This window comes from Lacerta agilis, chromosome 16, assembly GCF_009819535.1.
Source record: "Lacerta agilis isolate rLacAgi1 chromosome 16, rLacAgi1.pri, whole genome shotgun sequence".
In the NCBI taxonomy this organism is placed as follows: domain Eukaryota; kingdom Metazoa; phylum Chordata; class Lepidosauria; order Squamata; family Lacertidae; genus Lacerta; species Lacerta agilis.
Window position 1 is genome coordinate 34,226,498 of NC_046327.1, and position 26,442 is coordinate 34,252,939.

General features: G+C 45.0%; 1 protein-coding gene across 1 annotated transcript in view; it reads right to left on the reverse strand.

The window, feature by feature from the left end:
• The window catches only part of PDE4A (phosphodiesterase 4A), a 266,902-nt gene extending 245,610 nt beyond the window's left edge, over positions 1–21,292 (reverse strand). The window contains 1 exon segment of the mRNA XM_033173528.1: positions 20,974–21,292. Within this exon segment, the coding sequence (XP_033029419.1) occupies positions 20,974–21,266 (293 nt within the window). The 5' untranslated portion in view covers positions 21,267–21,292.
• Between the last annotated feature and the right edge of the window lie 5,150 nt (positions 21,293–26,442).

Here is a 26,442-nt window from a genome sequence, read left to right on the forward strand (position 1 = left end):
ACTGGCAGCTGCTAGATTAGAAACTGCCTGCCACTGGAGGGAATATGGAATTGAGAATCACCTAATCACAGGATTGTAGAATTGGAAGGGACCCTGTAGGTCATCTAGTCTAACCCCCTTGGCAAGGCAGGAATCTCAACTAAAGCATCCACAACAATGGTCACCCAACCTCTGCTTAAAAACCTCCAAGGAAGGAGAATTCACCACCTTCCTAGGGAGCCTGTTCCATGGTCAAACAGCTCTTACCACCAGAAAGTTCTTCCTGATGTCTATTTAGAATCTCCTTTCTTGTCACTTGAAGCCATTCATTTTCAACTTCGTATTTTTGTTATAAACAATCACACCTAGACATTTCGTTGTTGCGCCCATAACCTAGGTTTAAGGTGCCATTTAGCTCCTAGCTTTCATATCTCATTTTCTAACACTGCTGGCCATTGGCTCTAAATGAGAAATTAACACAGAGTTGCCAGAAAGTAAGGGGAGGAATAAGCAAAGACAAGTTCTCCAGGACATGGCTTCAATTTATAAGGTATTTAATAACAAAGATAAAACATTCTGAATTTCATCATATCTTTTACCTTAGCTTCACTCAATAGGCCTAACTAGTCCTGCAATTTCAGAATACAATTTTTCTCACTATGGTGGTTTTGTACTACATTGTAGTTTATGTTTTTTGCAGAAAAATTCAATAGCAACTTATTTTTTTATTTTTTAAAAAAGAAAGAACACGTTGCTGAAACAGACCAAAGGCCATTCAGCTTGCCATGCCTCCTGTACGCTCGCAAGCAGGGGACAGCCAAACCCCTGCTGGAACAAATGAACCAGGGACAAACGACAAATTCTAAGTTACACAGCCAATTAATTCAGCCATATCAAATACCATAGAAGTCCATTTTTATTTTTCAGAAGTCGTCTCTCAGCTGCATTCCTGAAATACAGAGTATATATATCTGTTTGAACCCAAAAATAAATGCAGGCATCTGGGCAACAGACCAATCCATCCTCTTTATTTGTATCACGTCCTTCATTGTATTTGTAATCAATTTTGCTCTTTATACTGCTGAGAACTGGCCACCTGATGTAACTCAACAGCTTCCTTCCATATTCTGACTATTCCGGAAAACAGAAAGCAAGTCTGAGCAAAACTATACCGAATGCAAAAACAGTTCTACTGGATTTTGGACCAAATCTCCAGCTACTCTGGTGTTCTGCTCTAAAAAGGGGCCAACCAGATGTTCCTGGAATTTCACAAGACCACAGCATCTGGACATTCAATGCACACCGTTTCTGTAGATGAGTTTTCAATTCAGCCTTCATGGCTAATAGCTGCTGATAAGCCCAGCCATCCATAAATATTGTCAATTCAGAGGTGGGAAACCTTTCCACCCAAGGAGCACATTCTCTTCTGGGCAAATGTCAGAGGGGGCATATGGTAGTCATGAGTGGGGGCCAGAGGCAGAAGTGGGAGGGGCAATGAATGCAAATTGTTACCGCTGTACTCTTTGCTTATTTTGGCACATACCCTTCTCTAGCAGACATCCAAGAAAGCAAGAGGTCCTACTAGACTTCAAGAAAAAAAAACATTTCAGCCAGGGAGGGGCAGGCAGGGACACCCCAAGCGCAGGTCCAGTAGGAGATGTGGCTGGGAGGGGCCCAAAGGCCAGAAGGGAGGCTTGGAGTGCTGCATTCGGATCCATCCCATTGTTTTAAATGAGTGGCCCACACATTATTATTTTTTTAGCATTGAATTTTCTAACTTGACTGCCTACTTGAGTCAGAGATGGCAAGCATGACTTACAACTTCAACAGGAATTTTAATGTGTGTATTTATTACATTCATATCCCACTTTCCCACCACGGAGCTCTAGATGACATGGTTCTCCCCTTCCCTGTGGTGGAGGTTAGGCTAAGAGGCAGTGGCTGGCCCAAGGTCACCCAGGGAGCTTCATGACTGGGGATACGAACCCTGCTCTTCCAGCTCCTAGCCCAACTATACTGGCTCTTCCACTCATGTGCCATCTCAATATAGTACCCCATGGCTAGCTCTCTACTCCCTCAACCACAGCCCTACCATAAGATTTAGAATAGCTTACCATGTAGATGTCCATGTCTCTCTGCATCCATAGTCAATGTGGGTAAGAAATGCTACTACATCAGACACACACACCCCCCCAAAAAAACTGGACCCCTTTTATGCAATTTTGGAATACATACAGGGCCAGTGATTTAGCAAATATAGAAGTCTTGACAATTTGGTGTAAAGATTGGAGTTGGTGGACTATGGTTTTAATAATAATAATAATAATAATAATAATAATAATAATTTTATTATTTGTACCCCGCCCAACTGGCCGGGTCCCCCCCAGACACTCTGGATGGCTTCCAACAAATATTAAAATACATTAAAATATCACGGATTAAAAACTTCCCTAAACAGGGCTGCCTTCAGGTATTTTCTGAATGTCAAGTAGTTGCTTATCTCTCTGACCCCTGATGGGAGGGCGTTCCACAGGGCGGGCACCACTACCGAGAAGGCCCTCTGCCTGGTTCCCTGTAGCTTTGCTTCTCGCAGTGAGGGAACCGCCAGAAGGCCCTTGGCGCTGGATCTCAGTGTCCGGGCTGAATGATGGGGGTGGAGACGCTCCTTCAGGTATTTTATTTTGTATTTCCTATTTATTTAATTTGTTTGTTTGTTTGTTTGTTTAACTCCACATTTATAGGGTTGTGTGTTATTATTTAAAACAAATAAAAAGGAAAAGGAAGAAGTAACCTAGACACAGATCCTGCAGTTTTAAAGACTTAACACTACAGTGAAGTCAGTTACCTTCCCAGCTCCTACTCCTCATATTAGAAAATTCTGCACGTCACATATCAGGGATGGGAAACTTAATTGCCAGCAAAGCATTTTGTGACCTTTGCAAGAAAAGCACCTAGAGAAACACTAAACACTATTAGTGAAAGAAAATGAGAAACGAGGCCAGAACTTGAAACAATTACCAAAGCTTTCCCTGTAACCAGGAAGCAAGGCCCAATTTGTTCTCATTCTCATTCTGTAGTCCATTGTTCACCAAACCATCTATAAAAGGTCTGGGAGATGTGAAAGACTACAACTTGCAGTGTTAACCTGCCAAAAGCCTAGAGGAGTTCTGCAGAGCTACTGGGACAAATACAACCTATATTCAATTTACAAAAAGAAAACCTTTCAGTCTGACATGTAGTATTAAGGGCTTTCCATGTTCACTCAGGCTCCAAAATGCTAGGAAATTATAGCTGTTAAAAGACCACAACAACCGTAGAATATCAATATTGGCTAAATTATGCTTCTATATTTTTAGGACCTGCCTTATTCTTACGATTATTTGTTTTTAAGCATTTTTAATGTTGTAACCTACCCTGAGGCCTTATGGTGAAGGGTGGGAAACTAAACAACAACAACACTATAGAAGGAGGAAGAGGAGCATGGCCTGTAACTGGTGTAATTTTCCAGCATTTTGGTGTTTGAGCAAACATGAACAGCACTTAAACATTCTTTTTTTGTTTTGTTTAATATGTTGTATTAACAGAATTTGATTACATTTTGAGAAGCCTATGCCCACAAACTCTCTCATCAGGGAAGGCAAGCTTGACATTAAAAATGATAAACTAATTGGACAAAAAAGAAGACGAAGGGACCTCATTAATAAGATATCACACATCATTTAGAAGAGCAAAAATTCACATGCAACCTTACATATGCCTCTAAAATATCTAATCTATTAAGTGAATTAAGGTTAGAAAATAAGGTCGCCCATCCTTTTCTCCTAACCACACTGTTGCCTCTTTATTGGAATTGCCAACTTTGGGCGGCTGACACTGCTTTTTTGCCTGCGACAATTGGTTCGTTGGGTAGCATTAGCAAGGGATCATGTTGGTTTCCATGCCATCCAGCCATCCCAATTTATTTCTGCACATTGCATGGTTGTTAAAGGCATACGAGCAGGGGGTTCTCAAGTCAACTGACAAGCCTTGCTGTTAAAGCATAATCGAAAATTCTTTCTAGTAGCACCTTAGAGACCAACTGAGTTTGTTCCTGGTATGAGCTTTCGTGTGCATGCACACTTCTTCAGATACCGAAAGCTCATACCAGGAACAAACTCAGTTGGTCTCTAAGGTGCTACTAGAAAGAATTTTCGATTTTGTTTTGACTATGGCAGACCAACACGACTACCCACCTGTAACTGTTAAAGCATGCAATGAATAATCAGGAAAATAATCAGATAAAGCGCAAACAGCCAACGGTTGCCCCCTCTAGCTCCCTTCCCACCCCCTACCGAAGTTTCTCCTGTGCCCTCAAATGCTGAGCATCAGAAATCCAACCACTGTACACCTCAGAGTATTGTCCTTATGAGATGTTCACCATAGTGTATCAATGAATTGCACCCACACCCTGGTCTTTGAACCGCGTTCTGAGAATCCCTGGACTTCCTCAGAAGATTAGTGGAGGTTCCCCAATGAGAAAGGCATCAATGACAGAGCAGCTTCCCAGAAATACAGCCACAACACCTTTCCGACTGAATATGTGTTTATCCAGAGGGAGGTATTTGTGGGGTGTTGTTGTTGCTTTTTTCCAATTTCCATGGGGTAAGGTCAACTTCTGTGTGACTACCACACCTGGAACATGTCACGTGAAGAAATGATTCCATGAACAAATAGGATCTATAAGCCGCTGAAGTGAGATGACCACAATGGGCCAGATCTCAGAAGCGCTCCTTGGCATTTGTTATCCAACATTCCCTTCAGTCCCTTTTCAATTGATAGCAGTGGTCAATGATTTGGACTAAAACAAAAAGTTGTGAATTGGTATTTATTTGTTTATTAATTAAATTTGTAAACCGCCCTTCATCTGCAGATCTCGGGGGGGGGGGGGGTCGCAACATAAAAATACAATGCAAAAACACAAAATACATAATAAAAACAAGAACCAAAAAAAGGAAAACACACAAAAAACCTTCGTCATACCCCGACCAAAAAAACCTTACCTAATGTCACAGGGTAATTGATTATCCAATGATGTAATTAAGGTAAAGGTAAAGGGACCCCTGACCATTAGGTCCAGTCGTGGACGACTCTGGGGTTGCGGCGCTCATCTCGCGTTACTGGCCGAGGGAGTCAGCGTACAGCTTCCGGGTCATGTGGCCAGCATGACTAAACTGCTTCTGGCGAACCAGAACAGCGCATGGAAATGCCATTTACCTTCCTGCTGGAGCAATACCTATTTATCTACTTGCACTCTGACGTGCTTTCGAACTGCTAGGTTGGCAGGAGCAGGGACTGAGTAACGGGAGTTCACCCCGTCGAGGGGATTCAAACCGCCGACCTTCTGCTCAGCAAGCCCTAGGCACTGTGATGTAATTAGATCCACATAAATTAGTATATGATTAAATAACAGTTCAGAAGGAAAAGACATGCTTTATATCAGGGGTCAGCAAACTTTTTCAGCAGGAGGCCAGTCCATTGTCCCTCAGACCTTGTGGGGGGCTGAACTATATTTTTTTGGGGGGGGGAAATGAACGAATTCCTACGCCCCACAAATAACCTAGAGATGCATTTTAAATAAAAGGGCACATTATACTCATGTAAAAACATGCTGATTCCTGGACCGTCTGTGAGCTGGATTTAGAAGGCGATTGGCCCAGATCTGGCCCCTGGGCCTTAGTTTGCCTACCCATGCTTTATATCTACTGTATTTGTAATTAAATAATTACCGGTACTTCCCTTTTTACCTGGACCCATTTCCTGCTCTCAATGATACATTTCGGAATTTGTCAAGGATTAGAAATACAGATTTGGATTAACTCAAGAACTGATTCTGAAGTAACAAGAGCGCAGAATAAGGGTTAATCAAAATCACTCGTCATCTTGTGGACAGATTTCAACACATTTTAGACCATGCTTTTGCCGATATCAAAAGGTCTTTCATGAAATGTCCTGAAGAGCAACTTTCCCATCTGTTGCACTGGAACATGCTACTCTTGTGCCTTTCCTAACTCCAGTAAGGTAAAGATAAAGGACCCTTGGATGGTTAAGTCCAGTCAAAGGCGACTATGGACCATCTCGCTTCAGGCCAAGGGAGCCTGCATTTGTCCAGTTTTCTGGGTCATGTGGCCAGCATGACTAAACCACTTCTGGTGCAATGGAACACCGTGACGGAAACCAGAGCGCACGGAAACACCATTTACCTTCCTGCTGCAGCAGTACCTATTTATCTACTTGCACTGATCTGCATTCAAACTGCTAGGTTGGCAGGAGCTGGGACAGAGCAATGGGAGCTCACCTTGTCACATATTTTGCTGGGCTAGGGGTTGTTCTGTTCCCACTGGAGCTTTACACAACACATGGAGTTAGGTACTACCTGTTTGAACTGATGACTACTCTGAACAACCTACTTCTGCATGTTGCTTAGCATGGCTTTAAGCAATGTATGATCACAACATCTGAAGTGGGACCCACACCTTCCAACATTTTACAGATAACAGGGACACTCTTGTCAAGGGCTGGTGCCACTGCATGTTGTTTTGCAAACACAGCGAATCCACACAGAATTGGCTTGTGTAACTGTTTTAATACATAACTGCCGACTGCCCACAATTATTGCAGCAAGACAGGCATCTGACATTTATCAAAATGTACAAAAAGACACGTAGGACGTTGTTGGTAATGGAGAGGCAACCCTGTCCAAGATTTCTTCACATGAGTTGCGGAGCCTGTTGATTTGTCTTTCTGTGAGTCCTCATTTATGTCAGATAATAATAATAATAATAATAATAATAATAATAATAATAATAATGGCCAAGTACATTTTCCAACATACCGGTACTTGGAATTTGTTTCGGCTACATTGCAATACAAAGAAGCAAAGAAACCCCACCCATAATTTTCCTCCCCTTCAGCTATACAACTACGAATTTAACAATTTAATGGCACAAGGGGAAAAAACTATTCTTGTGCCTGGCCGATTTTGTATATGAAGTCCTGTAGCGACGTCCAGATGGAAGTAAATCAAGCAGATGATGACCGGGATGTAAAGGATCTGCTACAATTCTCTCTGCTCTCTTCCTAACTCGGGTAGCATAAATTGTCTCTATTGAAGGCAAGCTAACACCAATTACCCTTTCTGCAATTCTTACAGCTCGTCGGAGCCTTTTCTTGTCTCTCTTGGAGGCTGTACCGTACCAAGCTGTTATAGAATTACAGAGAACAGTTTCAATGATTCCTCTGTAGAATTGGATCAACACTTCCTGGGGCAATTTAAATTTCCTTAGTTGACGCAGGAAATACAGCCTCTGGTGGACCTTTTTAATAATACTATTGATGTTGCTTGACCAATTTAAGTTATAAGAAATTATAGAGCCCAGGAACTTAAAGGACTCTACTACTACAACCATGTTACCAAGAATGGAAAGTGGTGGCAGAACGGAAGAGTGCCTTCTGAAATCAATTACCATTTCTACTGCCTTTTGGGCAGTTGAGGTACAGTCATTTGTGTATAGAGAGAAAAGCAGTGGGGAAAGGACACAACCCTGGGGAGCACCTGTATTGATGGCATTGTTTAAATTCCAGTTAAAGTGGAAAGTGTGGCTGGTGTAGGTTAAAGAATGAAGAGAGGGAAGTTAATTCCAGAAGTGTTGGAGAAAGACTCATACCTTTAAGATATCATGTTGTAAAACCTAATAAATTCTTTTTTAAAAAAAAAAAAAGATATCCCTCCCTGTTTGCCCGCTGTGGGGGCAACTTTGTCTCACCCCTTGAGATACTGCAACCTGAGGATGGGATCAAGGCATCTCCACATTCCTATGTGAAATTATGGGGGAAGGAGCAGCTTGAGAGTCCATAATTAAGCAGCATTTCCTACACCTTGTTTGTTTATTTATTATTACATATATCTCTCTCAGCAGCTTTTGACACCATCAACCATAACATCCTTCTGGACCGCCTAGAAGGGTTGGGAGCTGGGGGCACTGCTATACAGTGGTTCCGCTCCTTCCTCCTGGGCCGTGTTCAGAAAGTGGTGGTGGGGATGAGTGTTCAGACCCCTGGGCTCTCACATGTGGTCTCCCCCATGCTTTTCAACATCTACATGCAACCGCTGGGAGAGATCATCGGGGGTTTGGGCTGGGTGTTCATCAGTATGCGGATGATACCCAGCTCTCCCTCTCTTTTAAATCAAAACCAGTGAAGGCAGTGAAGGTCCTGTGTGAGTGCCTGGAGGCGGTTGGAGGATGGATGGTGGCTAACAGATTGAGGTTGAATCCTGACAAGACAGAAGTACTGTTTTGGGGGGACAGGAGGCAGGCAGGTGTGGAGGACTCCCTGGTCCTGAATGGGGTAACTGTGCCCCTGAAGGACCAGGCGTGCAGCCAGGGAGTTATTTTGGACTCACAGCTGTCCATGGTGGCGCAGGTTAATTCTGTGTCCAGGGCAGCTGTTTATCAGCTCCATCTGGTACGCAGGCTGAGACCCGACTTGCCCACAGACTGTCTTGCCAGAGTGGTGCATGCTCTAGTTATCTCTCGCTTGGATTACTGCAATGATGTCTATGTGGGGCTACCTTTGAAGGTGACCTGGAAACTACAACTAATCCAGAATGCGGCAGCTAGACTGGTGACTGGGAGCAGTCACAGAGACCACATAACACCAGTCTTGAAAGACCTACATTGGCTCCCAGTACGTTTCCAAGCACAATTCAAAGTGTTGGTGCTGACTTTTAAAGCCCTAAACAGCCTCAGTCCAGTATACCTGAAGGAGCGTCTCCATCCCCATCGTTCAGCCCGGACACTGAGGTCCAACTCCAAGGGCCTTCTGTCAGTTCCCTCACTGCAAGAAGCCAAGTTACAGGGAACCAGGCAGAGGACATTCTCAGTAGTGGCATCCACCCTGTGGAACACCCTCCCACCAGATGTCAAAAAGAAAAACTACCAGACTTTTAGAAGAAATCTGAAGGCAGCCCTGTTTAGAGAAGCTTTTAATGTTTAATATATTATTGCATTTTAATATTCTGTTGGAAGCTGCCCAGAGTGGCTGGGGAAACCCAGCCAGATGGATGGGGTATAAATAATATATTATTATTATTATTATTATTATTATTATTATTATTATTATTATTATTATTATTTCCTCAGATGACAATCTGAACCAAATCAATTTATCTAGCAGAAGATGCACAATGTGGTGACTGGCACTCACAAATATTTTGGTTTTGTGGATTGGAGAAGAGTGACAGCAAAGAGACAAGAGAGAATTCGAACAGCACACAAAAACCTGAACATGGCACCAGCAGATCTTTAGGATTCTGCAGTTTTTTGTACCTCATTGGGGCAAAATGCAGTTACCTCACTAGGGACAACTGGTCCTCGCAAAGTCAACAAACTTCCAATTTCTTGATAAATCATTACTTACATAATGTTGTCCTCCAACACTAAAGACTGGCAGTGGGTTATCCAATATAAACATGAAAAGTACATGTCTTTTTAATTAGAGTTCACTGATTCAGTCTGGATATAACTCATACCTGCAAGATGGGAATCACTGCTGAATGACAGCAATCAATAAACCATTAAATTGACTCATTTAGTTAGGACCACAAGATTTTTCAAACCTGGAATGGCAACCATGCTGGGTCAAGTCACCATGTAATGTGATTTGGGGTGGGGTGGGGGAATAACATGTGAAATCTACCCCTTAAAATGGAAGTTTTCAGGTGGCTGCCATTCACTAATACTATTCCTATTCAACATAGCTGAGACACTGATGCAGAGAGCAAGACCCTGCCCAACACCATTAAAAGCCCACAAACTCCCACTGGGCCCTCGGTGTTCACATATGGCAATGTCTCCATTTCATGAAGTACAAGCATGTTACAATTTTCCTACGATGGAGTCCAAATGTGTGCATGGCAAACATATGAGACATTCACACGCCGTTGAACAGTGCACCAGAAATTGTAATTCCAGAATTTCACTTAAGGTATTTCACTTCTTTTTTTCCACTGAACCACTTCCACTTTCTTAACTGAACCATTTGCACTTTCCAAAAGCCTACATCAATAAGATGCAAAACCAAACAGCTCTGAGTACACAAACTCAGAGCAGTTAAGACATTTATTTCCAGGGGTACTAAGCTGCAGCTCTCTTATCTGTAGAGGATATCAGGAATCGTTCGAAAATACCAGCACATTGTCCCCCCCCCCCCCCCGAGAATGAACGATCTGCAGGCACATGGAGCTCTGGCGTCTCCGTCAACAGGATGGCTGTGTTTACCTCATTCAGTTCAGTTCCAGTGTGCTTCTCTGCCAGCGGACTTCAAGATTTTCCAGATAGCAGCTGTGTCAGCCAGAAGCCAGCCCTTATGCTCAGCCAAGTATAGCTTACATGCCCCAAGTAGAATGTTCAAGGGTCAGCAACCCTGATCTACCACTCCAACCAGGCCATGGTTCAGTTCACATGTTGCGGTAAACCACAGTTAATGGCTTGCCATGAATGTCCCCCAGAAGGCTCTTTCACTCTTCCCTCCTAACACCACAATCTCTGGCTTCTTCTAACGTCCAAACAGCAAGTCACAATCTGTAGCCTATGCATGGTTTTTCTTTTGGCTTACTGATCAGTCTGTTAGAGAGAAACAAACCACAATTCTAGATCTGGACACAACGTAAAACCAGGGAATGTGGCTTGTTACCTCTGTGCATGGGCAGACAGAAGCCAAAGAACTTTCTTGACCACAATCAGAATAAACTGCAGTTTACTGTGACATGCAGATGGGGTCAATGCATTCTTGACCGCAGCAGAATCAGGCTCAGAGTCATCCCAAGCACTGTTTCTACAGTGCAATGGTAGGATAAATTACCTTTTAAAAACACAAGTAGACAGCAGGGGGTTGGGGAAGTTTTAAAATAAAACATTTCTTCTTATCTGTTTAGTTGTCTAGGTTTCCTACATTATGATGGAAGGAATTATATTCATAAATCTTTGATTTCGCCCAACAGTTATGTGTTTGAATTGCACCTCTCAGTTGCTCATACAGATAACTGCAAAGAGGCTGTATTACCCAAAACCAGATTTCCTCCTCTTTCCCTTGAAAAAGCTAATTTAAGTTTTCATACCAACTGTTCCAGATGTCGACTTAACTGTATTACAAATACAGTTACTGTACACCAACTCTCATCTCGGAAGAAGCATTACTCAGCGTTGACCCCAGACATTTCTGCTCCTGAGGCACTTAATACAAGAGCATCCCACTAATTTATTATGGGGCGCGATTCACTGCCGAAGTCCCAGTGAAATCAACACAAGACCAGGCTCTTATGCAGCTCCTGTTAATCTCAGTCACATTTGTGCAGGCACCCTGGTGAATTGTGTCCCATGGGTCAGATCTTTCTCCCTGTTATTCTACCACATTTCATGATGTCCAGGGTCCACTGGGAAGCTCCTCCTCCTGAAGAGCATCATGGCAAGGGGGAGACCACCCTGGCCCCATGGACTGGGACTGCAGAAGCAAGGGGAAAGGGACTAAATGGGGTGGCTGCCTTGACCCATGGTTAGCTCTCTGGGTCCCACATCTGACGTGATAAAGTGGGCGTGGCCATGTGAAAACTGCAGTTCAGGGCTGCTTTCCAAAGGCTTTCCCTCAAGCAAATCTACAGTAATTTAAATCATAATCTATAATATATTATTCAATTATTCAATTCAGGAAAACAAACAAAACAAATTGACTCACCTTTTGGCAACATGGAAGGGGAACCACAAGAGCCATCAATCATTTAAGAGCATTTAAAAAAAAAAAAAAGATTTTTAAAAATTGGGGGGGGGGTTTCTTTGGGGGGTCATATAAAAACTTTTGGGGAACATATATGGCCCAGGGACTGTGGATCAGCCATCCCTATCTACTGAGTGGAAGAACCAACTGCTATTCAAGCAAGAACATGCCCAGGAAAGGAAAATTATGCCCCTATGATAGCTTACCACTTTGTTCTGGTCTTCAAGGAGAAGTCTCCCTCCTCTACCCTTTTTCTCCATTTCCCTTTTCTTGTCTTTTTTCTTTTTAGTTTTTTTTAAGCTGATGACAGGAACCCCCCCCCCATTGATGTACTTATATGCTGCTTCCCACAATGAGCTGTGGCCAAAGTGGCTTACAGCAAACATTCCAAAACCTAGAAATACAGAACATAGAATTACAAATATACAAAATACAGAGCATGTCAGTAAATTAAAAAAATGACAAATATCAGTAAACACGGAATAAATTCAGTTATTACGGGGGGGGCCACCCACAATCTAGGCTGAAGAATGTATTATACCTTAAGGAGCATCTCTACCCACATCGTTCAGCCCAGACACACTGAGGTCTACCTCTGAGGGCCTTCTGGTGGTTCCCTCATGGCGGAAAGTGAAGGGAACCAGGCAGAGGACCCTCTTGGTAGTGGCACCCTCCCTGTGGAACACCCTCCCTGCAGATGTGTCAAGGAGATAAAGAACTATACAACTTTTAGAAGGCATCTGAAGGCAGCCCTGTATCGGAAAGTTTTTAATGTTTGACGTTTTACTGTTTTTATATTTTGCTGGAAGCTGCCCAGAGTGGCTGGGGAAACCCAGACAAATGGGTGGGATATAAATAAAAAATTGTTCCTTCCAGTAGCACCTTAAAAACCAACTAAGTTTGTTCTTGGTATGAGCTTCAGATACCTGAAGAAGTGTGCATGCACACAAAAGCTCATACCAAGAACAAACTTAGTTGGTCTCTAATGTGCTACTGGAATGAGTTTTTTTTTATTTTGTTTTGTTCCACTTATTGGTGTTAAGGATTAAACATCTCATGGCACTGCTAAAAATGTTCTGGTCAGCGGAAATCGCTGGAGAAAGGTTTTTGTTTTTGCTTTAATAAACACATTTTAAAAATAAAATAAAATAAACACTACCACACAGTATCACATAATGATCACTCCACTCCTCACAGTACCTTTGGATAATGCGAAAGGTGCAGACATTATGCCGTCTGGAGGGCACAACACAAGAACGAACCTTTTCTGCAGTGGCTCCCCAGTTTGTGGAACGCTCTCCCCAGGCTGGCTCCTTCATTATAAATATCTAGGCGCCAGGCAAAAATGTTCCTCTTCAAGCAGGTCTTGGGATGATTAACATCCTAGACCCTTTTAGATGTCTTTGTGGGAGGGGGTTATTGGTTTGCTGCTGCTGCTGCTGCTGCTGCTGCTGCTGCTGCTGCTGTTATGTATTTTGTGTTCTCATGTTGCATTTTTATATTGCCCTGTGATCTTTGGATGGAGGGTGGCAGAATAAGTAAGTAAGTAAGTAAGTAAGTAAGTAAGTAGTGGTGACTCCAAGCAGCTCACAGATCCTATGAACAAAATAAAATAAAAAATTCCTTCCAGTAGGATGAAGTGTGCATGCACACGAAAGCTCATACCAAGAACAATCTTAGTTGGTCTTTAAGGTACTACTGGAAGGAATTTTTTTAATTTTTTATTTTGTTTTGACTATGGCAGACCAACATGGCTACCTACCGGTACCTGTAACTAAAAAACTGTTGTTGTTGTTGTTAAGCAGAACAAGAATCAGCTGACAACATTCTGGTACTTGCTGCTCTCCAAGGAGCCTGGCTTACATACAGTTAAGAGATGGGGAGTAGATGACATACAGCTGGCATATAGACTAGATAAAAAACAGAGGAGGCAGACAGTAGCAAAAGGCAAACGCTGGGGAGGCCAGTAATAGTCTCTCCCACAGTCTTCTGGAAGTACCTACAGCTGCTACAGGTCTTATTGCTCTTCTCTGAGAGAGAATAATTGTCTGAAATGTTCATTTTCAGAATGGCAGGGAAGGATAGGCTCTTTTGGGCACAATCCACGGGGAAATTCTCTGGAAGTGAACTGAATCTGTGAAATAGCCTGGAGGATTATTCCCTGTGTGAATCAACCTGAGGGGATCTATTAGGATTTTCCAACTCGAGACCACCAAAATTTATTCAGCCAGACCAAGCCGTGCACTTATCATAGATATTTCATGTTGCAATCAAGCCATCTCTGCTGAGGCTCCTTCAAGCCACAGAGTGCAATATTAATGACTAGTCAATGGGGTAACTAACTAGTCTCATTTCCCCCCAAGCAAAATTGCAGGCTGTGCAAAGTCCTCAAAGTGTCATAGAGAATGCTTCACCACAGGCAGTATCAGCTAGGCCTACAAGATAGCTGATATTCTTTCTTTCCCCATAGGCCAACTGTATTAAAATAGCCTTCACCCATGCATGAATCATACTTTACATAACAATGCAATAAAAAGCATTGGAAAAATCTTTCAACTCATCCTCACCAGAACAACTGCAATGCATTCAAGTCTTCCAGTTTTCAAATATGAGAGATGAGGGGTCCTTTACCACACCCCAGTTCAAACCAACCTGCAGCCATGAATTCACCAAGTGGCCTTAGGCAAGCCACGTTTGATTATTGGCGCCTCATCTACAAATGTAGAGGACAACACTGGCCTACCCTACAAGGCTGTTGCAATTATTGGTAATAATCACAAGCCTTTTGAACGCTTCAAGTGTGCTATATAAATGCTTCCAATTGCCCTTCCATTCAGTGCTAGAACATCTGATTTGTGGGCAAGAAGGTTCCAGTTTCCATTCTTAACATCTCTAAGTAGGCCTGGGAAAGTCTCCTGGCCTGATCCACCGGAGAGCTGCTACCAGCCAGTGTGGACAATGCTAAGCTGATGGTCCGACTTCATCTAAGCCATACTCCTGTGTTCCCCTTATTTTCCCCCTCATATGTCTTTGGATTCCAAGGGTGCTAATTGTCCCATGATCACCTGGTCATTTAATATTTCCCTTGTGTGCCAGTTTAACTCTCTGTTAGGTTGCATGGATTAGAAGACTCTATGTTACGGCCCAACAGCTAGGTACATTTGCACATGCAACAACTTAAGGTTTTTGTTGTTTTTAAAATGCATTAGGACATCATGAACTAAAGTTGTGTTGTGTGATTCAATCAATTGCAGAAATCACTTTAAAATGCCACACAATAAGAGGGGTGGCAGTTTGAGGGACACAACCAGCGTTTTAACACTCAGGGGTTGTGGTTGGGGGTGTCTTTTACACAAAGCCTGTTACACATCTGTTTCAATCAGTGTGTCCCGTTAAGCAATGTTCACAGCTCAAGCTGTTAAGGAGAAGATTGCCACAAAGTGCCCAATTTGGGAATTCTGTCCTCTGAACTTTTAATGTACGAAGAAAGGACAGACTGAATACCATTCAGGGGCATAATGCTCTTCCAAAATTGTCTTTAAGGTGTTGGAGGTAGTTAAGGGGGACAGGAAGAGACATTAATCATAGGAAGAATTATTAATAAAGGGGAACTGGAGGTAATGGTCTCATTCCCACATACCCTACTACGCTTTGATTTGCTGCTAAATCTCAGATGAATTTTACTTGAAAAGAAACTTTTGAGGCTTTTTAATTTTCTTTTACTCTCTCACAGCCATACATTTTAAAATGCCTGTGCTGCTCTATTACAACTAATGACTATCTGTGGGCAGTAGATGCCTGCTCTCAGCCAGCCCAAAGGCAGCCTATTTCAAAAGAATTTTTATTTCATTGTTTAAAATATATTGGATTACAAGAGCAAGCTGTCTCTGCTCCCTCAGATAGACAAGGGAAGCACTAGTAGAATTGAACAACTCTACAAGATGTTAGAAGGAGAAGGCCTGAAGAGATACCAAGATGAATCAAGAGGAGGAGACAATAGGGAAATTGTGTTTTAAATTTTTTAATATTTTCAAACTTGCAAGATATCAGTTCTAAGCAACTGCGGCCCAAATACTATATTGTTCTACCTGTATGTACACATGCCTTAAAAGAAATTTAATTTGCTCAGGCAACCTACCGGTAAGTTCAACATCAAAACAAGCTGAATTTTGTGGTCTGTGTGAAAATTTGAATGACTTCTTATTTTGTATAGTGCAATCTAGTTTTGCTAACCATGGGGAAGAGCAAAGAGCTGTACTTAAACTCATCTGCCTAACCACTAGAAAATAAAAAATAAAAAATAAAAAATCCTTCCAGTAGCACCTTAGAGACCAACTAAGTTTGTTCTTGATATGAGCTTTCGTGTGCATGCACACTAGAAAATATATTCAGCTTATCACCTACATAGCTTCTAAGATTTCAAGGTATTGCCAACATGCTTTTAAACATCAGTTTGCAACTACAAGGACTACAAACTGATATGTGAAACATAAGATTCTATGTCCAATAATCACACTCTGAAATTCTTTCTCTTTCCTTCCTTCCTTCCTTCCTTTCTCTTCCTTTCTTTCACACTCCTGCAGGTTAGACTACTCCCAGCTTCTCTAGTTATCCAATAATGGGAAATGAACTGGGTAACTTTAAGTGGACACAATTATTCATATCCACCTACTGGTTAGAAGACCACATTTGGTCTTCAATGGTTCATCTATGAGTATATAGAGTAGACCAAGTCTCCACCTTTAGGATATCTGCCTCATGCCACAGTAGTTGGCTAACAGGCCAATATGTATCTGTGCTGCACACCAACTTGACAACAACCCCACTGTCCTTAGCTTATAGAAAGCAAAAAGCTACATATGACTAGTATTATTAATCAGAGACCATAATTCCCTGCTTCAAAGAGCTTAAATAATTTTTCAGCCCTGATGCAAGACATATCCACAACTGTTTGCACCACCTACCCAAGCATATGACTGGCATGAGCTTTGTACATTTTGCTAACTTATAAGCAGAAGGCAGCTCTCTGCAATGTGTCAAGGATAAGCAGGCTGAAGGACACCCCCCTCCCCATAAGTCAACCAGAACTCATGTTTGGATGCGATCTCCTGTGGCCATATGGCAGTCCTCTTACTTCATCAACTCCCTCCCTCATCTTCTTCCAATTCTTCTCTCAGCTACATCTAGACATATGTCAGTGTCTTGTGCCAGCTGGAGCTCCCATGTTGGAGCTGCCCATCAGACAAAAGTGGAAGGCAAGGAAGCTTGACAACAAGAATTAGCACACAGGGGTTGTACAGGCAGCCACCTCCTTCAAAGGAAGGCAAAGGTGCTTTCACTGCACACTTAAAAAGCTACTGGTAATGGCTGACGGGGAAGGATTGGCTGGAAAGCCAAGTAGGGGCAGGTGAGCACTCATGCTCTGGAAAGAGGCTGTTAGCAAATTATATACTGTATAGGATTCCTTCCACACAGAAAACACAACTGATACCACGATTGAAGTTACAGTATTCTAGAGAGTGTCATTGACCAATGAGGCAAGGTAGACTAGAAGGTAGACTGCAATCGCCTTAACATTCAACATTAGAAGGAGTCTGCAAGAACAGCTGAGCAATCTGCCTAGTGAGAAAATCATGCAATCCCTTTAAAGCAGGCATGTCCAAAGTGCAAAATCCGGCCCCCTGGTCGATTTAATCCAGCCCTCCAAGCAATTCTGAGAAATGAATCTGCTGTGGCCCCCAAGCGCCTGCTGTTCAGCTTGTTCTGCCCATGAGTTAACGCATCAACGGAGAGCTGCAGCTCTCCAGCATTGACCCTCGGAACTACACACCCACCCTGTTCTGTTTTCCGGCTGCTGGCCGGCTCGTGCATGCACCCTACATGCGGCTCTCTATCGTGGCCACTGTGCGCCTGGTGTGCAGCTCACTCTCCCGTGCAGCTCGCTCTCTTGCCTGCAGGCTGCTGCAGCGGCTCACCGTACGGCTTGCTTTCCCGCCTTAAAAAAAGCTCAAAAACTTTGGCCGGCCCTCATGCATGTTCACTTCATCAAATATGGCCCTCTTTGAAAAAAGTTTGGACACCACTGCTTTAAAGGCATGCTCAGCAGAAAAGAGTTTAGGATGAGTGACTCGTGCTGCAGTGGATGGGGCTGGAACTGACGAGCCTTAAGGTTCCATTACAGTTCTTGCTAATGTTACATGAGAGTGGGCCTTTTCTGTGGTGGCTCCCTGTTTGTGGATTGCTCTCCCCAGGGAGACTCACCTGGCACCTTCATTAGATATCTTTAGGCGCCAGGCAAAAACATTCTTCACCCAGTCCTTTGGCTGATGAAACAATCTATGGCCTTCTAAATGTGTGGGTGGTGCGGTTTGTTATTTTGTGTTTTTACAGTTTAAACCACCCTGTTATCTTCGGATGAAGAGTGGTATATAAATTTAATAATAATTACTAAGAGTGAGCTGTGCAGAGGGTATGGATGATGGAAACCAGGTAACACTGAGCAGTTGAAGAGATGTGGACCCTTTCTCCCTCATCATCGAGTAGCACTCATCAGAAAACCTGCAGGCCTTGGAGGAACAGTTTTAAGTGGCGGCGGCAGCCCATCTGCTAATAGCAGTTTTCTCCCACCCAAGTTTGTGGTGAGCTACTAGGGGGCAACAGATCCCAAAATAGATGTTTATTCAACCATCTTGTCCCTGATGTACATTTTCTTTCTTTTTTCTTTTTTTTCATTTTATTTTTTACATACTTTATTTGAATTTTGAAACAATTAGAAAAAAGACGTGAAAATACATTCATACATATATACCTAAAATTATGTGAGAAATAGAACAGTAGACAATAAACAATCTGTGCCCCCCCAATGTCGACTTCCAGCCTTCCTGTTATTGCGGTTTATACTAACTATATCTTTTTGTATACCTAATTTTGTTATTTGCTCTTTCCACTATCTTTCCCATATAGTTTTTAAAAGATTCCCAATCTCTTTCTAATACTTTGTTTGTCACTCCTTTAACTTCTCCTATTTTCCTAGCCATGTTCTGGTATCCTATTGGTTTTATTTGCCAATCTTCCAAATTTGGTATTATTGTACTCTTCCAATTTTTTGCGATCAGATCGCCTGACGTACATTTTCACTCACCCTTTCTTCCCTGGTGGGGAAGGGGGCACTATTTTGTGGTACACCTCCGGTGTCAAAATATCTTGTGTGACCTTGACAACAGACTCCAGTTCCATCAGCTTACAGCTAATATGAATCACGGCAAGACTAGCACAGGGTTCCTCAAGCCTTTCCGCACAGTTCTACCCGCTGAAGAACTCTTTAAAATGTCTGCCACAGGAACTAACATTTCTCAGAAGGGTCCAAGGCATATTTTGAAGCACCCAAACTAGGCATAACTCCCAGAGCCTAACCTATAGAGGATGACCAGTGGGCTTAACTGCTTTGGTTTAGGGTTGTTGACTTTTCAAACAGCTACAGCAACTTGAGGGCAGGCATTTAGCAGACAATGGTGTTCACCTCCATGATGAGTAAAGCTTTGCAGACTGAGTTGCGTAGATGAACATTACAAAATAGTGAAATCCGTGAGAGTAAGCTATGTTTCCCCGCTCCTGATCCACAGCCCTCATTTCAGTAGAGCCTGACATTTAACTTACCGTGGAGTAAGGAGGCTTGCATGAATTTGGAAGAGCTCGCATTTTACCACAAAATAAATAAAGACAACTTGTTCCATCAGATTTCAATTTCCTGAGAGCCTTCTCTCCCCACCCTCCTGCTCAGCCTGTTACAAAATGTTAATTGGATTTTAACGGAAGCCACACATTGTGGGAGAAGGGCAGTTGCTGAACCAAAGAGGCCACAGACAACAATACTAGCAAAAACCACGATTCAACGCTATCTCTTCTAAAAACAGGAAGTTCTGAGGAAGGGACTGGGAGGGTCACAGCTTGATGCCCATTTGAACTTCCCCTAACAAGGGCTCAACAAAAACCTTCCACTACTTTCGGAAAGCAAGGAACTCAGCTGCCCATATTTTTATTGAAAATTGGTGATTGTGGGGCGATGCCTTCAATGCCCCCCACCGTCCCTGGCTCTTCCTAAAGGAGGGGTAAGGAGCCAGTGGGGTTCTGCAGGTGATGTGGGGGCTCCAGCCACCACCAGCCAGCCCAGCAACAACCAGAGGGCTACAAGTCCTCCCCCCCCACACTGATGTTGCTCTCAAGAGTGAGGTTGTAGGGTTTGCTCTTTTCCGCACACTGAGCCTCTCGCTTTACATGCCTCTCTCATGCACAATACATGAACGGGGCTTGGAACTATTATTATTAATCAAAATAAAGAATAGGGTCGTTTGGAAATGCCAGTTTCATGCCACAGAAACCAGTACTTGACTTGTATGAGAGAGAAGGGAGCTGCTACTAATTCTCCTGAAGACAAGACATTATGAGGCATTATTATTCTCATGAACTGTATGGATGAAAGCGAGAAAGTAGCTAAGGCTGTTGAGATTGCCTACAATTTTATACCTGCCTAGAGTTCAGGCCCTGTGCCAATTGCACAAACACAAGAAGTTTCTCTGTACTGAGCTAGCCCATTCCTCCGTTTGGATCAGTATTACCTATACTGACAGGCAGCAGCTCCTCAGGGTTTCGGGGAGAGATCTTTCCCCAAACCTACCCACCAGCAGGTGCTGAGGTCTGAAGCTGAGACCTGACTGAGCTAAAGCCCATCCTTCCTTACTGGTGCTCTGTGCTGGACAGGTTATAACTTTAGAAGACACTACTAAAGCAGAGCTCAGGTGGAGTTAAGATTGCACACGGGGAAGCTGTGAAATAAGGAGTGCGCCTCTAGGCATGTGCAAAGGGCCGCCTGCCCACTTCTCTAAAAAGCAGCTATCGTTTTGCCCAGATGCAAACGCTCCAGGCGATGGGCAACCCTAAGCCCCACGGATGGGCAAGATTGTTGAAATCAAGCACAAGCCTCAGGGAAACCAAAAATCTGCGGAACGGGTCAAGCCGTCAAAACACGAAGGGGGAAAGAACCCGGAGCTCAGTAGAAAGCAGCAATCGGATGCGTTTCCCTCCGGTTGCAACAGTCCCCGGTTCCCCGCGCCAGGCGGCACCTTGTCCCGCCGAACCCCCGCGCAGCACCCCGGACGCGCGCGCCCCACGCCCCGCTTCGGAGCCTACCGCTTGCCGGCGTGGCCGCCTCCGCCGCTGCTGGTGGTCCCGTGGAAAGACGACGGCCAGGACATGCGGCATTTCTTCAACCCCGGCCGGTCGCTGGTGTCCATGGCGTCCGCCCTCTCGATCTGCCGGTGCGGGTGCCTCTCCGTGTCCGAGTAGCCGCGGTGCTTGATCTTGATGGGGGTCCGGGGCTGCCGCCAAAGGTGCTGCGGGGGCTTGAGGGTGGCCTGACCCTCCCGCGGCACGGGCAGCGACAGGGACAGGCTCTTCTTCGAGCACGGCGGCGGCGGCTCCATCCTGCTCCTCCTCGCCGGCTTCGGACGGAGCTGCCGAGGTACACGGTCGGGGCTGGCGGGCGGGCGGGCAGGTCGCGGGGTGTCCGCGGCTGAGGAGTTTGCGCGCCCGGGTCTCGGTCTCCGGCCAGCAACCCGAGTCGCCGCCCCTCGAGCGGGGAAGAGTCTCACAAACTCCGCCAAGAAGCCGCCGCCATCCCAAGCGAGGCTTAGCGCAGAGGCAGCCGCCCAGGGCCCTTCGCGACGGCTCCGGACGCCCCCTCCATGCTCCGCAGCTACCGGAGACTGGCGGCGCCTGCCGGAACACGCACCGAGCTCAGCCCGCGCCTGGAGCCGACGGAGCGTCCCCGCTGCGCGCGTCTGAGGCGCCGCCGCCGAGCGCCTCCGGAGGGAAGGAGGGACTGCGCCGCCGGCGGGGCTGTGTGGAGGGAGGAACCAGCGGAGGCGGAGGGGACGCGTCGAGGGTCGCCGCCTTCACGGCATCCCCCGCTTGGCGAGGCGGCGGCGGCGGCGGCGCCACGAGACGGGCGTGGGCGGGCGTCTCCTTAGGCTCCCGCGGTTCCCCGAGGAAGGCTCCGCCTGCGCGGCAGCCGGCTCGCGCGCGCCGACTAAGTGGAAGCACGGAGCCGGAGCGGCGGCGGCGGCAGAGCCCCGCCCGCGGCTGCCCGCGCCCAAGACGCGCCAGTCTTCGCCGCTTTCTCCCGTCCAATGTAGAGCCGGCTCCCTTTCTCCTTACAGGTCCACCCCCCTCGACGTACTTGAAAGAGCAAGAGTGCCTCTGAGCGTGTACAGAAAGCTTTTTTCTGTCAGCAAAGGCCTATGGACAATTAGCCATACCGCGTTAAGTATCAGCACTGGCAGTGCCGGGTTTATGTATAAGCTAAACAAGCTATAGGTTAGGACCCCACTCTCTTGCCCCCTCCATTTATTTATTTTTTACTATTAATATACAGTACTTCTTAATTGTATTTCACTTCAACAATCACTTTGATAAAATACATATTTTGTTATGTGCAAATGGATTTAGATACCTATTAGGTCGATAAATTATCATATAGCATATATTCAACACAAAAAACAGCCACAATTTGTTGTTGACAAAGGACAGCTGGACATATAAAGGGCCCCATTACCTTCAGTATTTTAGGGCCTCATCAAACCTAAATCTGGCCCTGATCAGCAGTGTCCAGATTATTGCAAGGGGGGGGGGGACTGGGCACCTTTCCGTCTTCCACTCCGCAAAACCCCGCCGCCGCCAAAGAGTAGCCACCAACAAAAGCCCGTTGGGACTGAGAGAGATGGTTAACTAAGTGGAACCTCCACATTCAGGAGTAGTATACCTTTGGATATAACACGTTAGGGACAAACAGTGGAGGAATACTGGTGCCCTAATGCTTAGGTATTATCATGTATTGGGTGCTTCGCAGGCACCTGTTGGATCTTATCCCGAACTGTTGTCTCCAGCAAGGCAATCAGGCTGCCCTTCCTTCTGGGTCCACACTTGACCTTGGGCCTCCTTCGTATGGCTGTCTCTCTGTCCGTCTTAGCCCTCAGAAATGAGGGGTAAAGATTTCAACAGAACTCCTGGACCTGGTTCACCTCAGAGTCTCAGGGAAACGCAAAGAGATTTCCTGCTTTGGGGTAAAGCAGGCAGAGCATAAAGGTGCTCTCCTAGCGTGAGAGGAGTGGCCCGCAAAAAAAATCTTATTTTAAATGGTGGGGTGGGGTGGGGTATAGAAAAAAGGGCATATGGAATAAAGGTCTTCTCAGTGGCTGCTCCCAAGATTCTGGAGCTCCCTCCCTAGAGAAGTCAGACTGGCTCCTTCCTTGTGGCCTTGTCCCAACAGGGTTTGGAACTGACTGCTTTTAAAACTGACATGCTATTTTTATTGTACTTATCTGTATGTTTTTAATAGACATATAGTTTTGATTATATTAATGTTTAATTATTTCCCCCGCCCATGTTTTTAGCTGTTCTTATTTTATCTGTAAGCCACCTTGAGTTTCCGTCAGGGGAAAATGCAGAGTATAAATAAATTATTATTAATAACAATAACAATAATGAGAAAGAAGGCAGGCTGAGGCATTTGCTGTATTTTTCTGTGTGGGGGGGAGCTGTTGTTTCAAATAGGGGAATATTCAGCTGACTCCCTCGTTACACATGTACAGCAGTCCGGGGGGGGGGCTTTATCGCTTGATTCTGTTGATGTTATGAAGTGGTCCTCAACACATGCAGAAATTACTGTATTTTTCCATGTATAAGACTAGGTTTTCCCTCTAAAAAAATAATGTCAAAAATTAGGGGGGGCATATTATACACGGATATATCTCCCCCCATTTTCTTAAAACTGAGTCCCCAAAGATTGGGGGCGTCTTATGGAGGGGAAAATACGGTAATTGATCCTAGCAGTCTATAAACCAGAGCACGGCCTTCCCAAGACATTTTAGCATCTGAGGCAAAGACACAAAATGGCAACCCCCCCCCCCCCGCCAGGGAGGAAGGAGCGAGTGAAGAAGTACATCAGGAACAAGCAGGGAATAAATACTGACATTGGAATCTTCTGCCACTGAGGATCCTGCCACCTGAGGTGGTCACCTGACCTTGCCTCATGGGTGGGGGCCGGCCCTGAACCAGGGGCATTGAGTCCAAATGTCTCCTTCCAGCTTTTGTTGCTGTGACCCAGTTACTGGGATTCAGTGCTGCTTTTGCTGTGCCACCTTCAGTGCTCTGGTGTGTGAGCAGAGAAAAGGTTCAGGCCGGGATACTGCCAAAATAGTACCAGTGTACAAGGCAGGGCAGCGGCAAGTGGCCAGAGACAGCCTTTGGCACAGAAGCTGCGTGATGATCAAATAATGTCATTATTGAGCAATAAAGTGGCTATTAATAGCACGGTGGCATGTCCCCCTCCTTCCTTGTAAATAGTTTATATTGGCAATGGTGATCCGTGTCTCTTGCAGGATCACCATTGCCTATTTTTCACCACAGGAGAAAAGGAAAGGTTAATGGTGACTTGCGTACACCAGCATAACTGGGGTGGCATTCTCCAGCCAGTGAGATATTTCAGTGGAAAATCCAAAATGGGGGCCCTCCTCTTCTTACCTGGCATACTGGGAAGCTCTTCTTCACAACCCTCGTTGAAATAAATGGGAGCTATCTGTGAACAATATTGTGTTCCTTCTAAACTCTTTCCATGGTTCAGCTCTGTCAGTCTCCCACATAAGGATTGTCTTTCTTAATCATATCAGAATCTATCTACCGGTAATCTAGCATTTGGTTTCCAACAATGGCCCAACAGACTTCTGCTTCAGGAAGCCCACAAACAGAGTAGGAGAGCAAGAGCCCTCCACAGTTATTTGCCATCAGTGCTTGGTATTCAGAGGTACACTACTTCTGAACATGGAGGTTCCGTTTAACTTCAATTAATCTTCTTCCACTCTTGAAAATGAGTAAAATGGGCCTCCTGCTTTGGGCCACCACAGCTACAGTAAGGCCATGTATGGGCTATCCTGGCTGCACATTTAATCCAAGCGAGAAACAGGGTATGCCCCTCCTGAATTCTGCAGGGGAGTGGTAAAATCCAGATGTCTTGCCCTGTCTACTTCAAAGGCTTGGGAGCAAATGATTCCTGCATTGCAGGGGTTTGGACTAGATGACCCTCAGGGTCCCTTCCAATGCTACAATTCTATGATACAGTCTCATCAAAACAGGTTTATTGCCCGCTCTCCCAAGACAACCTCACTCCCAAGACAACTTCACATACACAACATGGCTTCACTAAATCAATTTTTGCTCAAGAGGATCCCACGCAGGGAATCAAGCATTACATGGTAAGGTGACAGCAGAAATTGTTCCAGGATGTGATTTAGCTATTTCTGTCCCTCCAGATAAAAATAGATGTCTAGAGGATACTTTTGTTCAACATATTTCATGTGCCTTGAGAATCTACGTGTGTAAAGCCTCCAGAATAAAAGGAAACCAGCTCAAAGTAGACTCAGAAGGAGGAATAAAGAAGAGGAAGAAAAGGAGACAGAAGAAGGATGTGGTTCACCAGTCCAAAACATTTCCCTGCATGAAGTGCTTGTAGGATGGGAGAGGTACAGAACCTAAAGTGCTTCTGAGCTTGTGCAGAGTACTGCCCTCTCTTGTTTTCCTCAAGACCTGCTACTTTAGCAGAACCCCTCCTGAAGAACCTTGCGTGGGAAGGTCCCAAACCCTCCCGGGAAGTGGAACAAAGACACATGAAACTGTATTTTAGGTTAATGGGTGAAAAAGGCCACAACTTTATTGGTTACAGAATGTGAGTGATATTGGCTTAGGCATTGGAAACCACACGGCTATATCTGACTCCTGCCCATCTGCAGGAGTATTGGAAGGGTTAGCCACCAGTAGGGGGAGCCCTGCTGATGCACATCAACTAGGGACTCCCCCAGGGTCACCGCTAGGAGTCTTGCCATGGCCCTAGGGCGCCCCCCCTCCCCCGGGGTCTGGGGCTTCGGACGGAAAACCCCTCCTAAAGAACCTCCGCTCTCCTTTCTTCCCCTTCCTCAGCTACTTGCTCAATTCTGCAGTGCCAACCTCAGAGCCTTCCTGGATATTTCTCAGAACCCAGTGTAAAGTCAAATGGCGCTTCCTTAGTGCACCCAGAATGGCTCCCAGAGGGAGGTTGGAGACAGGAAAAAGCAGCCCACTTGGAACCTGATGCCAGTTTCATACAGATGGACCATTGCTCCATCTACCTCCTGTGGCTAATGGGTGACCCTCCACATGCTGTTGGACTACAAAACCCACCAGCTCCGGCAGCACAGCCAAAGGTCAGGGATGATGGGACTTGTAGTCCAGCCACATCTGGAGGGCACAGCACTGGTTACCCCTGGTTTAAGCTGACTAGCCAGTTGCTCTGCAGGGTTCCAGGTAGGGGGCTTCCCCCAGCCCTTCATGAAGGCACCAGGGACTGACCCTGGGACCTTTTGTATGCTATGAATGTACACAACAACAAGGCCACAACCTTACCCCTTAGCAATCACATCTTCAAATGCCCCAAACACCCAGTAACTTCCGTCATTGATAAGCAGGTATTTAAGATGAGGGCAGCACACTTACGCACACAAGCACCACCACCCCTGGCAAGTGTACTGTTCCGACCAGAGTTGCTTGCACTTTTCCTCATTCCGTCACTGG